The 14487-nt window shown below is 46.0% G+C and overlaps 1 protein-coding gene across 6 annotated transcripts in view; it reads left to right on the top strand.

The window, feature by feature from the left end:
- Positions 1 to 14487, top strand: part of LOC135921832 (phospholipid-transporting ATPase ABCA3-like) — a 94835-nt gene that overhangs the window by 22563 nt on the left and 57785 nt on the right. For all 6 annotated transcript variants that reach the window (XR_010570641.1, XM_070526268.1, XM_065456182.1 and 3 more), the window contains exons 6-10: positions 523 to 675; positions 5318 to 5558; positions 8460 to 8648; positions 10152 to 10333; positions 13399 to 13527. Coding sequence is in view for 5 of the 6 variants with exons in the window: in XM_070526268.1 (XP_070382369.1) it covers positions 523 to 675; positions 5318 to 5558; positions 8460 to 8648; positions 10152 to 10333; positions 13399 to 13527 (894 nt within the window). In the remaining variant the exon portion in view is untranslated. The remainder of the gene's footprint in view (positions 1 to 522; positions 676 to 5317; positions 5559 to 8459; positions 8649 to 10151; positions 10334 to 13398; positions 13528 to 14487) is intronic.

Below are 14487 nucleotides of genomic sequence, written 5' to 3'. Positions count from 1 at the left end.
GCTAGCGATCCGTATTTGTATGTGACTGACGATGCGAGAGAACGCATTGGCGAAGGAAAACACGAAGCAGACGTACGGCAGACGTTGCTTGTGAATGCTCTGTCGCTGGGCTCGCAAACGTTGCAAACGTCTAGTGATGGTTATGGCTAGAAGCTAGAGACCGCTGATTGAGCTACGGAAGGGGAAAAAAAGCATTCTAGGCCTAACTTTGAGAGGCGGGGACCAAGGAGGGAGGATTAGGAAGCGAACCGGGGTTATCCGATATTACAGATGAAGGTTAACGGTAAGAGGCCTAGTTGGGCAGGTCTTGTACCATACGCGGGAAACGCAGTCGAGGATGGCAGACTGTATTTAAATGACGCCAGAAAATACGCAGATGCATATAGTAGTATGGAGTCGGGAGACGCGAGACGTGGGTGATCCGGGGGTGATCCGGGGGTGAGGCCGCCTTCGTCCTGCAGCGGAAGTAAGTTAGGCTGCCGCTGTTGTTGATGGCGATGACGGCGTCAACGAACTGCGCAGTTGGAACTGATGCGCTTCCCGTACCCGCGGCTCTTCTACGGCTCCGAGGACCACACCCTGAGCCGCGTGGTGCTGCGCTTCGGCATCGCCTTCTTCGTGCCCTTCAGCGTGCTCGTCATGAAGCTGGTCCGGGAGAAGCGAGCCGGCACCAGGGTGCGCGCGCCGCGGCGTTCCACGCCGTACGCGTGACGTCAGTTTTGGCGAACGTGTTTAGGCGACGTGGTACCGTGACATTACGGGGCTTAAGAGGAAGCTTTAGCTCGGGTGCTCCTATCTAAATACATGTAAAAGGAGAATTCGTTTTTCTCGGCAACCACTGCACCAAATTTGACTTTGTTTGCTGCATTTAAAAGAAAAACTTAGAATCTAGTGACTGTTGGTTTCGAATTTTCTGGTTAGGTCGTCAATATTTTATAAAAAATTGCAAAAAATTGAAAATTTTCAGAAAACGAAACTATCAAGTTTACAACTCTGTAACTCAACAAGAAAAAATGATATCGCATTTCTGTGAATTGTATCTCATAGCACATCTAAAGCGGACAAAATTGATATGTTACGCATGAACCTAAAAATATGTATTAATATGTATTTACAACTTTTGCAGAACCCTGGTAAACAACGTAACAAATTCATGTAAGATGTAAAATGACATATCAAGTTTGTCCGCTTTGAATGATCTAATGGATGCCGTTTACAGAATCGCGTTATCTGTTCTTGATGCAGAGCTATTAGTTTGTAAACTTCGTGCTTCTATTTTTTTCAAACTTCTGAATTCTTGAAAATCTTTTTAACAAAGTTCAAGCTCTAAATCAAAATTCTGCTTCCAACAGTCACTAGAATTTAACTTTATCTCTCAAGTGCAACTAATTTCATCAAAATCGGTCCAGGGGTTATCTCAGAAAAACGTTTTTGCGTTTTTACATGTATTTGAATAGGCCGCGTCAGAGTTGGGCCCGAGCTAAAGCTTCCTCTTAAGAGGAAGCATTCAGACTGGGATACATAGCGCAAAAATTATGACACAGGGACAAGCAGAACACAGGACGAGCGCTAACTTTCAACAATTGATTTATTGCAGCTGGTGAGTATATATACTCACTGGGCCGCCACTGCAATAGAACACACTGAAGGGAAGGAGGAAAAGACAGTAACGTGACTATTATGCCCAAAAATTCAAGCTTCATTCGCTTCATTCGAGCTTGAATTTTTGGGCATAATAGTCACTTGACTGTTTTTTCCTCCTTCCCTTCAGTGTGTTCTATTGCAGTGGCGGCCCAGTGAGTATATATACTCACCAGCTGCAATAAATCAATTGTTGAAGGTTAGCGCTCGTCCTGTGTTCTGCTTGTCCCTGTGTCATAATTTTTGCGCTATGTATCCCAGTCTGAATGTATCCCACCAACACGCCCAAACTTCTTCCCTGCTTAAGAGGAAGCTTTAGCTCGGGTGCTCCCATCTAAGTACACGTAAAAGGAGAATTAGTTTTTCTCGGCAACCACTGAACCAAATATGACGAGGTTTGTTGCATTTAAAAGAAAAACAGAAAATTCTAGTGACTGTTGGTTTTGAATTTTTCATTTAGATCGTCAACGTTTCATAAAAAAATTGGCAACAATCGCACATTTTCAGAAAGCGAGACTATCAAGTTTACAACTCTGTAATTCAGCAATGCAAAATGATAACAGAATTCTGTGAATTGCATCTAATAGTACATCTAAAGCGGACAAAATTAATATGTTAGACGTGAATTTCGAAAGATTTAGTAATATGGAAATACAGCTTTTGCAGAACCCCAGCACAAAACGTAACGAATGTACATAAGATATAAATTGACATATCGAATTTGTCCTCTTTGAATGTTCTTATAGATTCCGTTTACAAAACGGTAATATGTGCACTTGATGCAGAGCTATTAAGTTGCAAACTTCGTACTTCTATATTTTTCGAACGTCCAATTTTGAAAATTTTTAAAGAAAATTCACGCCCTAAATCGAAATACCGCTTCACACAGTCACTAGAATTTAACTTTCTCTCTCAAATGCAACAAATTTCATTGAAATCGGTCCAGGGGTACTCTAAGAAAAGCGTTTCTGCGTTTTACTTGTATTTAAATAGGCCGTATCGGATTTGGGCCCAAGCTAAAGCTTCCTGTTAAGAATAGGAGGCACACATGCCCTCATTAAAAAAAACAAAACAAGACAAATCTAGACATCTTGTTGCTTTAAAGCAGCGCTAATATGCACGAATAAAGCTAGCACAGAAACAAACGGCAATTGGCTTTTCCATAAGTTGTGAACTACGTTTATTAGAAATGGTTAGCGAAGTATAACTCACCAGTATCTCCTTAGCAAACCCTACAAATTATTCCTGGATTTATTGTAGGCCACATTACTTTCTTGTAGACTTTGGTACTTTAGAGCGCCTTGCTGCGATGCTTATCTAATGATAACCATATGTTGTTCGAAACAAAACGATGATATTACTGGCGAATCTCTAAAGCAGTGTCGGACATCTAAACTTGCGCAATAATCGCCACTACGTTTGTTTATTAACAAAACTTTGCAATTGCAGTTTTCTTTATGGAATCCAGTATTCAAAGCCATTCTTCTCCTATAGGCACAATCTTTTTTGATCCATTTTCGAACAATACCAACTCAAAATTTGCAGCGATATGCATTGCTGTGCTATTTAGTATAGTTTCGGACCGTGGACAATTCAATAGAAGAAACCGTTGACTGGAACAACAATGCATTTCACGGCCCACGTAGGCAGCGCTTGACCTCTCTTCGTTTGCCATATCTCACAATCGAAGCGGAATTTGGGGAAGTTTCGCCTACGAATAGCTCAACAAATGACGGTGATATTAATATCGCGCAAATAGTTTCGTTTTTGCGTTGTGCCACGTTGCATTGCGTTGTTGCGTTGCGAATATAGTACTGTCCTTGCAACTTGGGCAATAAAACCAGTAAATAAATAGGTACATAACCAAATTCAGTTATTGAACAGGCTGCGTCGGCTACTCGCTAACTTATTGTTCACTGAACTGAATGCATGAGTCATGAAGCCATAATCGCAGTAGCGCTTGACGCTTTCATGTCTAAATATTTCTGTAGGAATCCTATAATGGTCTTGCAATTACCCAACACGGAAAATAAAAGTCGTAACCAACTTTAGAAATCAAATTGCCAGCAGCTCAAGTTATGCAATTAGATGTACATCGCCGAATTTTTGTTCACCTAGTGCGCAGAGATTATTGGTTCCCTCCAAAATAAGTCCACACGTTCAGTGAAAGCATTTGAGATTAGACATCTTATCGACAACGTCGGAGATATCCACGTGAGGCGTGCGAAATTTGTCAGGTACGGCATTAAGCAAGTTGGAGCAATTGCTTCCTGTTCTCAAAACACTTCTCGTGATATGAGGCTTCATAAGTTCCCAGGGGCATATGAAATTTGTGACGGATGGTGATCGCTTATTGTGAAAAGAAACTTCGTATTTTATATTTATTATTCTGTCTTTACCTGTTCAGTTGCACATAATATACATTTCTTACATCAAAAATAAAATTGTATATAAAGGGGTTACGCCTTCTCGTTTGTGAAGAATCTGTATCAGCTCACACACACAAAAAAGATCGCTATTAAAGCGTTCTGTCACCGTAGGGGCCGAAGCTCACGAAGAAATTCGCAATTGACCTAAAGATCGTTTAGGAAGTAATGAAATAGGAATTGGCAAGTGTAATTAACTTTAGGAAACCGGAACATAACGCTATAAATAAGATAGCAGTGACGAATAGTCGATTTTTCAGTTCAGAATAATTGAAGGTGCTAGAGTAAGCGAGGTCGTAATGTGTACACCAGATGAACGGTGCACTACTATAGATACTAAATAATTGCTAACTGTTGCATTTATAACGCACAATTCTCTCGAATGCGATGAATTGGCAAAGTCGTCAATCCGTTCGAAGTCGCAGGAGTGTGACATCAAGGCAAATCCATGTACAGCTAATTATTACCTGCTGGCTAAACCTCCATAATTCGAGCTTCCGTAGGAACTAACACCAGCTTTCTTCTTTCCAGCAAATTTGCATGAAACTTTGTGCTGATATGAACACAAATTTGCTGCTGACGATAAGGCAAAACTCGTGAATGCGCCCTTCTTAAAACTTTAATCAGCTCTTTTTACACCCTTTCCCGTCAAAACACCTTTTTACACCCACGAATCAGGTACACCCTTAGCCAAAAGGTACACCCTTTGGGGTGTATATCGCCACGCAACAATAATCGTCATCTCCATTGGTTGCGTTTCCTTTCTTGAAAACGCCGCGCGCGCTACTTTCCTGTCGGAAATGCTATGTCATGCTGATAACGCGTATGCCGTTCGTTACTGGGAAGTACCGGGCTCGCAGCGTTAAAGAAAGGAAACGCGTACAAGACAGATGACGTTTATTGTTGTGTGGCAAAGAAACAACCCAAGTAAAACTCTTGATTGGGCTAGTTGGTTCATGCTTGAAGTAGGTAAAGGCAAGGCGCAGAAGACCAGGACTTAGGAAGAAGAACACAAACGCCCGTCTTGTCGTTTGTGTTCTTCTTCCTAAGTCCTGGTCTTCTGCGCTTTGCCTTTACCTACTTCAAACAACCCAAATGGTGTAATTTTGTTTCAGAGTGTACTTGTTTAAGTTATCCTAAACACCCTTTTTACACCCGAACAACCTGGAGTAATTTGAACTATTATAAACACATTTTTACACCCTTTTTCAAGCGAGATCTTGCTTCGACGCGTGCTTGCCTCTGTATAGGAGATGGTACGCCGCGCGGGGCTGGGTGACCTGGCCTACTATATGGGTCATATGTTCGACTCTGGCTTCATCATTTTCGGCGCCATCCTGCTGATGTACGTGCCGCTGTTCGTGTACCGCAACGCCAGCGGCACGGCCTTCCTCGAGCACGTCGACCCGTTGCTCTTCATGCACGTACTATGCACGTGCGGAGCGCAGACTATACTGCACGCCATGGTGCTCGCCCAGTTTATCTGGGAGCGTAAGTGTGCGCGGCATTTCTTTAATTGGCTGCTCGGTATGGTTCCACGCGGGCAGGCAGGCAGGCAGGCACTGTGATGGCGGCGCAGAGACCGGCGCGAAAAATCCCACTGTATAGGCAAACTAGGTGTTTATTAGGCAGAGACTTGTGCAGGACGTGGCATATAGGCAGTGCGTGACCAAGGCACGTCTGCCATTCCATGCCCTGCCATTACATGCCCTGCCATTCCATGCCCTACCATTCCATGCCCTGCCATTCCGTGCCCTGCACTTCCATGGCCTGCTCTTCCATACCATGCCATGCCCTGCCTGATTGCTTGCTTGCTTCGATTCGGTGGCAAACGGGTCACCACAAGATACACTTTCGAGACGTATTCGCTTAACGGCAACATAGCAAGCTGCATGGGCAACCGACTGTCTGTTGCAAAGGTGAAAAAACAAGGTTGACTGTTTCGTTTCGTTGCCCAAATAAATGCAAATAACTTAAGGAGAAGCAATATGTATATTGTAAATACAACAGATGCTTCTGCGAAAGAGGTTGTATTCGCAGCCATTATTATTGTAGCCCTAAAATTGATAAGCAAAAATTTGGCATCGTTGTCTTACTTTATAAACTCGTGAAATATAATCCCGAATATTTTTTTTACGGTCCTCGCACAATGGAGAAGTTCACAGAATGTAAACTTTAATGCGGAAAATTAGCTGTCTTGGAACGCTTTATAAAGAATATTCGCCCAGGCATATGTATCAGGGTGATAGTTTAATTTTGTTCCAGAAGAAAAGTATTCATTCGCGTAGAACAAAAAAACAAACTGGCGGTGATTCCTTACAATGTCTCCATTGTAAGAGTTCTAACAATATGCGACATTGTGGTACTCAAGTAGAGCTGGCCACCTACATTGAATCGTTAAGTACTCATTTCGTTTGCAACACACACGCACATACACACGCACAAACACATGTAACTTTTAATGGTTGCGTGACAGACAGTTTCTCCTATGTTTTTTTAAAGTGAGATAGACTTGCTTGCAATTGCTTTTGTTTTCGTGCAGACGAGCGTAGGCCGGCTTTTTTTTTGCATTTAATTTGTTAGTATATGCAGTGCAAGCGAATGAAGGCAGAGGTGACAACGAGACGGTCTGTGTATGTCAGCGCTGTGTTTGCTTGTCCTACCAGCTAGCCGAATATGATGTGTATTCCTTGTTCGCCTCAACAAGTATTTCATTTGCTAGTCAGCGCGTCTCCTCGAAATCCAAGATTCAACTTGTAGTACGCTTCGACACCTATGCAGCAGTCAGTTGAATTTGAAGCGTCATGCCTTAACCTGTGTACCGTAAACTTTTGTAGCCGAGTGTGCTTACATGAGAATAGCCACGGAATGTACTGCAGACACTCAACATACAGGTAATACTTTTCGGCCGACGCTCGTTCCTTGTGACAATGATGACAGACGTTCATGTTGACTCGGTTATCGCGTTCTCGGGGTATGCACTATGCCACCTAAGTCTCTCTTTGAATCTGTTGCCCATACCGTCGAATAACACGCGTTGCTGCTCACCTTCCTACGTCAGTGATTCAAGCGTTCAGCGAGCCTCAGGAGTGAGGGGCTTAGTAACTTGCTAATACGGGTATTCGAATAACAAAATTTCTCAGGGGCACCGAGCACAAACATTTGAGATAAACAACCCTTCAAAATCAAATCCTATGTCGAATCTTTTCCCATTTCTAAGCAAAGTAAAGTATGAATGTTGCTCGGAGTCATTTAAAAAGAAGGCTTAGTTTATGGCAATAGCTGATGCAGCGTACATGTAAAAAAAACCATTAAGAACTCGTCTTGAATGCGCGTCATTTGAAGAGCTTGCAGGTAAGTAACAAGTCAATGGTGATCGTATAAGCCGCAATGGAACACGGGAAGAGCTCGTCGTCGGATATGGAAGGAAAGAAGTCTAACACTGCAGAACCGCACATCGCTTTCAATGCACTCAAGCACGGCGAGATTGTCCAAAGAGATTATGAACTGCTCCGCGTTAAACGAGGAGAGAAATAGCGACTGCTCGAAGGCGAGTTATCCTTCATTAATGGCCGCAAATTACAAAGCAGACATTAGCTACTCCACTCGGTTTTTTTTAAATCTTCAGCAATCGGTGACTCTATACAGAAATCACGACTCCCCTACCGCAGGATTATTTGGAGCAGTGGCCTCTAGCATGACCGTTCGATGGAAAGGCACCGCCTAACGACCGTGCCCGTAGCATCTGCCCTGTAGACTACAATAAATGTTGTTACCCCTCATCATCATCATCATCATCATCATCATCATCATCATCATCATCAGCCTGGTTACGCCCACTGCAGGGCAAAGGCCTCTCCCATATTTCTCCAACAACCCCGGTCATGTACTAATTGTGGCCATGCCGTCCCTGCAAACTTCTTAATCTCATCCGCCCACCTAACTTTCTGCCGCCCCCTGCTACGCTTCCCTTCCCTTGGGATCCAGTCCACAACCCTTAATGACCATCGGTTATCTTCCCTCCTCATTACATGTCCTGCCCATGTCCTGCCCATTTCTTTTTCTTGATTTCAACTAAGATGTCATTACCTCGCGTTTGTTCCCTCACCCAATCTGCTCTTTTCTTATCCCTTAACGTTACACCTATCATTCTTCTTTCAATAGCTCGTTGTGTCGTTGTGTACCCCTCATATTCGAACCGAATCGGATATTCGTCAGCTTCGAAGAGGGATTTCTGGAGTCGAACGGGCGAATCGAATAGCAAAGAGTGTACGATGCGCGTTCGAAAATTTCGAATATTCGCCACACCCCAACTTCCTGACCAATTTGGAATAACGTTATCTCTCTCTCTCTCTCTCTCTCTCTCTCTCCGTCCTCCACCGTCGCGTGCAGCCAGCGTGGCGTTCGCGGCGGCCGTCGTCTACTGGCTCGCGATCTCCATCATCCCGTACGCGTGGCTTCAGAACCCGTTCGGGCTCGGATACTACCTCACGCCGAGAGCGGAGAAGATGGCCACCGCTCTCAGCCCTTGCATGCTGCTGCACTGGTGCCTGCGGGCCGTGGAGCGCTTCGAGAAATACGGTGAGTCGCGGACGGAAAGGGGCGGTCTCGGCTGCCTACCCCTCCCTCCAGCTCCTAATCTACCCAGCGCTTTCCTTGCCGGAGAGAAGGACAAGAGAAAGTCATGTTCAGATTGATATCTTGACATCGCGCTCCTTTGTGGTCCTGTATCCATGCTTTAAACCATATTTCAAGGTGTAGATCAGGAACTAATAATGTGCGTGTGTGCGTGTGTGTGTGTGTGTGTGTGTGTGTGTGTGTGTGTGTGTGCGTGCGTGCGTGCGTGCGTGCGTGTGTGCGTGCGTGCGTGCGTGCGTGCGTGCGTGCGTGTGTGTGTGTGTGTGTGTGTGTGTGAGTGAGAGAGAGAGAGAGAGAGAGAGAGAGAGAGAGGGAGAGAGAGAGAGCTTACTGAACAACACTTTTCAATGTGGTGAGTGTAAAGTCATGGATCCTTAGTCATGGACCCTTAGCGCTGCGACGTAATGATAGCGAATTTCTCTCGCACTTAACGCCAAGTCTCCACAAATTCTTTTGTCTTTCTTTTGTCTTCCCTTTTTTTATGCGGGAAATGAAACGTTACAACCTGTTCTGTTGCGACTTGAGCCGATCCCGAAGACGATGCAATGTGGCTCGGAGTCTTCCTAGCGACATATGTGGGGAGGAAAAGGACTGGAGCATGTGGGCGGATCCAGAATCCAGAAGCCCGGGGGACGTGCAGTCAACGCGCTCCCGTTCATGACGCACGGAATGGACTGAAACTAGTGCGCATGCGCGTGCTATCGCCCGTACTTTATGATGCGGCACACTCGCTTGTCGTCTCAAAGAGCTAGTTAGCGCGGGCATGTCATAAACACGCGTACCTGATACATATGCATGCGTGATCAAAAAAAAAAACCGCCTCCATTCCACCCTGTGAATGTGGATGTACAGCCAGTACAGCGAAGCTGTTGCCGACGTCAGAGAAGCACCGCCACCTTAAGCGACGTACGTCACACGCGCACGCACGTGTGCGGAGTGCAGTATACATACTTAATTCTTCTAGGCCCTCCGCCAAGCGCAAGTGCCTTATTGAACTAATCGAATTTCTCAAAGTGAATTGCGTTAGAAAATTCGCGAAGTACGACTTACACGCAAGCTGCAGACAAGATAGCTTCGGGCTGTAATTCGAATATTCGAGAAAACATAATTCTGCTACGCTGAAACTCAAAGACAGTCCTTTTTTTCCAACTGCCTTTTGAGGTCTGTCTGAGCGTGGTCGCTAGGGGGCGGTGCTGTATTTCGGGCGAACACAGAACGAGGCCACGCAAAATCCCGACCAACTAGAGAGGCTAACAGCTTCGCTGTTTTATGCGTGAGCTGCTTGCGAAAAATGACTGCGCCGCCGTTAGCTGGGCCGTCAGGCCTCGCGGAAAGGCTATATCTCTTGAACTTACGAAAGACTATTCTTTAATGTTTGGAGCTGATTTTGCGTGGCGCTGGGGTCGCAATAGCAACGCTCAGTCGTCCTGGCCGATCAACTCGCAGAGGTCCCTTTGTCGTGGCACAACATCAACGACAACTACACTACGCTGGACAACGTGAGCGTGGGCTCTCTCAGTGGCGTTGGCATATTCGAGGTGGTCGTCATGGCGGGCGTCGTCTTCTTCCTGGACAACGCGGCCCCCTGGGGATACGGAGTCCCCAAGCCGCTGTACTTCTTCTTCTCTGTGAGTGTCTGCTTGTTTGCCCCTGATCAAAAAACAATGAAGGGAACCGAGGGGCTCGATTATTATGCGTTGCATATTGCAATCACTCAGTTCAGCCCTTGGGCGCGGCCGGGCAGCCACCACTGAGGGTATGAGCCATTGTTCATTGCTGTGCGTCTCATATGTGGGTCTATTTTCTTTTAAGTTTGCTATGTTTGTTATTAAGTTGCTTCTATTTTTATGCGTTGCATATTGCAATCACTCAGTTCAGCCCTTGGGCGCGGCCGGGCAGCCACCATTGACCTTTAGCGCAACCACGTGACGTGACGTCACGACAGCCGGAGGAAAAGCTGGGCCCCAACTCGCGCAATATGCAACGCATTCGTGGCTTAACCAAGCTAAGCCTGGCCATTTTTTTGCCGGCCAGAACCTCATGAAACCGACAGGCGCTTAAGCAATGGTAAGCGTAAGGGAAGTCGAGTGTTCCAGAATAACAAAATGCAGAAGTGCGAGGGAAATGAGAGACGACTAAGGGCACTTGGCCACAGGTGGTGGTCGAACCTGCGTCTTCAGCATTTGCGTGTGCGTATGGTCCAGACCTGGGAGTTGTTATCCAGCGCAACGCCCGGCCGTGCATGGCGGTGGGTGTGCGACATATCTTGTCAACTGCCGACAACGATGCCGTCTTTTGATGATACCGGACGGCTCTGCATGGCAAACGTGACAATGAATGAAACTGGAATCATATAGACTAGCTTTCTCGAAACGTCCCGACGTTTGCTTTTGTCTTTGTCGCTAGCAAAATTGCGACTGAACATTTCTGGCGACTGTTCCGTAATTCAAACTGCCGGTGACGAACAGGGTACCTTGGCTAGGCACTGCAAGGCGCGCTGGCGATTTCGGAGGTAATGCTCTGGCCAACGTTGCTGCCTCCCTCCGAGTACAAGTCGAGCGCAGATCACGCGCAAATCCTTAGGCCCCTATATAAACAGGGACCCTAGCGAGTCTTAGATCCGCTGGACAATCACTGGAATGTTTCCTGTTATTCTAGCCCATCGCAGTACCTTTCCAGAGGTAGGTGAGCACGTAGTGAATCTGCGTGATGCGTTAGGCTTTCAGTATAAGGGAGCAAATCTCTCTGAAGCATAGGTGGCGTGAAAGCTACAAAAACAGAAAAAAAACAGACGGTGAAATTAACAGCACTTGTTTGTCGATAAATTCTGGGGTTGTCTTGCACGAACCGCGGATATGAACGGCAAAAAAAAAGAACGCAGACCAACAAGAGAATGAACATAGAGGCAGCAGCCACATCCCTTCCTTCAAACTGCGAGCTAATTAAATCCGTCCATCTAGCCACAGCGCCGACGGAGGGGTAAAGAGGCGCCACCAGTAAGCTCTTCGGATGAAACTCCAGTGAAACTAGCCAACTTATTTCAGTTTGAAGTATAACGAAAACTTTCGTATTATCGCTTGTTGACTACACTTTACCTACTACAAGCGGGACGCGTTACAAGATGTTATTTTCGCAATACTGCCCTGCGTTTCCTTCATTTTATCGCTGGTATGCGACCGAGGTTTTGTACTCGTTAGGAGTGACGCCTTGAACGTATTGAACGCAGAGAAAACGTATTGTTTTTCCACGTAGAAGACGAATACCCCACGGTGTGCATCCTGCCGGGGCGGCAGTTTGTTGTGAGACGCTGACTCGAGGAGAAGCAGCACAGGACACGCGTTTCGCGTGTCCTGTGCCCCATTTCCTTGTGTCCACGGTCTGTAAACGCTACAACGAGTTAACTCTGGCATGACTGCGCCACCGCTGGTGTATTCTTTAGCCTTAGGTTGAGTTTACCACCCACCTAGGGTGGCGCTGTCAAGCAACCCGACTCGCGGGAGGCTCCATCCAGGGGGCGCAGCGACGGAGACGGTCCTGGCACCCACTCTGGCACAAGCCGCTGTTAAAGAAGTCTTGAAGTAGTAAAGGCAAGGCGCAGAAGACCAGGACTCGAGAAGAAGAACACAAACGACAGGGCCGGCGCCCCTCACAACTAAGTTTATTTTCGCAACAAGCCTGCCTTATGTATGTTATTCACGCCCAGTCGCGCACAAAACTTTAGAAGTAAAAAACAGCTATCTATCGACCACTCAGGAATCTTATCTGGCACATATAATCGAATGAGCAAACAAGAACCACACGTGGATCAGCACAGGAGGCAATTGATCTAGTATGGTCTTTTTCCAAGCCAGAGGGGGCTCGCATCGTTGCAAACCTCATTTCCCAACCGCCTGCAAGGACGGGGGGAATTCGGTGCTGGGCTCGGTCCCGTTTCGCTCGCAGCTGCTCGGGGAAATCCCTGTTGGTTTCTTTACTAGTCGAATGTCTAGTAATTTCACAATTTATATATTCCAAGCAAGCTGTTCCCTATGCTTTAATTAGGTAATGAGAGCGTACTTTAACTTAAGAAACCGAGTGCTACTTTCTCGTGGTACTTCGCAAGCTTCGTTCACCAAATTTCCGAGCGCATACGGTTTCCCCAGGAATACTCGCAATAAATCTAACACCAGCGAAATGAGCAACGGTTCGTTTCATCTGCGGCCCATGCTTGACTGCCTCTTGGCGTTCGCCAGGGAGAGCGGCTTTGTTACAGAGACTCTAGCCCTGTTACCGCGGTCGAGTTTCGGTGGCACAATTTATTTCCTTCCCCTCTACTCCTTCCCCGTAGCAGGCTAAGAAGCCATGCCTATCGCAACAGAACATACATCCATGTATATCTATTGTCAATGTAGATTGTCAATTTGCTGGTCAATCTAAACACGCAGTGCTTAGATTGACCAGCAAATTCACCCTGTACAAAGAACTTTGGATAAATGAATGAATGAATGAATGAATGAATGAATGAATGAATGAATGAATGAATGAATGAATGAATGAATGAATGAATGTGTCCACATTCCAGTTGTCACGCAGGGCAACGATCATTTTCTTTTTATTGGTAAAAACGAGCGCAGGATATAGCGTGTCGGAAAGCACTCCGTTAGGCTACTTTGCGACTCGTTGTGGAGTGAGAGTACTTTTTATTTTTTTGCAGATCGACTACTGGACTCCCCTTAAGAAGTGGAACATTCGGAGCCCGGTGCCGCCCAATATCAACCTGGGGTACTTTGAACCTGCTCCCAAGAGCGTCGACGCTCTTGTCAATATCATCGACCTGTGCGCGGTGGGCTGCTCACGATTAGTCTCGATCATCTGAAAATTTCGAAACTCGTCCACGTGGAGTAACTTTCCTGCCATTCGTGCTGGTAGAGTTAATAACAGTACAATACACAGTAAAGCACAGTAAATTAATAACTTAATAACTAAGTTTACGTCATTCAGTATGCTACATTTGCCATTTGTATGTATTGACAGTTTTTTTAAGCACTATAGGCTTGTATACAGACAATTTGTTCTTGTTAATTTGATTTTTCTATGTTGTATTTTCGCGCTTGTGTTTGCTTCATTTAGTTAGCTTCCTCTTATTTAGTACTTCTCTCCATTGTTATGATTAACCGAGGATTCCGTTGCAGTCATTGACTTTGGGACCCTCGTCTGTATATTGTCTCTTACCAATTCATTGTACTTGAAGAATAATAAACTGAAACTGAAGATGCACAGAAAAAGCAGCACTTTACCGCGACAACGGGCTCTGTAAGCCAGAAAAAAGATGCCCAAAACGTGAGATAGATGGCGCTGGCGCACTTACCGCACTAAAGCCCCTTAAATTTCGATAGTAGTGCCACGCTTTGAAGAATGCCGCCTCCTCCTCGCGCGCTCTGGCCGAGGCCGACGCCGCGTCGCTATTGGTCTAATAGCATCACGTGGGCCCTCGCGCCGTACATCAGCGCCATTTTTGCTCGAGAAGCGTCTACGGAGTGGCGAGGAGCGCATGTTGGCGCCGTTGCTACGCTCGAGCAGTGTAGGCGGCGCCACGGTCGAGGAGGGAGTAAAGGGGCTTTAGGAGGGAGCGTGAAAGAGAGGAGAAACGAGGAGAAGTGCAGGCGGAGGAGGAGAGTGTCGCTGCCTAACGAAGTTTAAGGGGCTTTATAGCGCACCGGTTTGCCATGACGGCATAAATTTTGCCGGCGCCTGCTCTCAGGCATAGTTATATTTTTTTTGAAATCGCAATTATGTACTAAAT

This window comes from Dermacentor albipictus, chromosome 9 (assembly GCF_038994185.2).
Source record: "Dermacentor albipictus isolate Rhodes 1998 colony chromosome 9, USDA_Dalb.pri_finalv2, whole genome shotgun sequence".
NCBI classification, from domain to species: domain Eukaryota; kingdom Metazoa; phylum Arthropoda; class Arachnida; order Ixodida; family Ixodidae; genus Dermacentor; species Dermacentor albipictus.
Note: the sequence above shows the minus strand (reverse complement) of the source record. Positions and strands in the feature narration are given on the sequence as shown.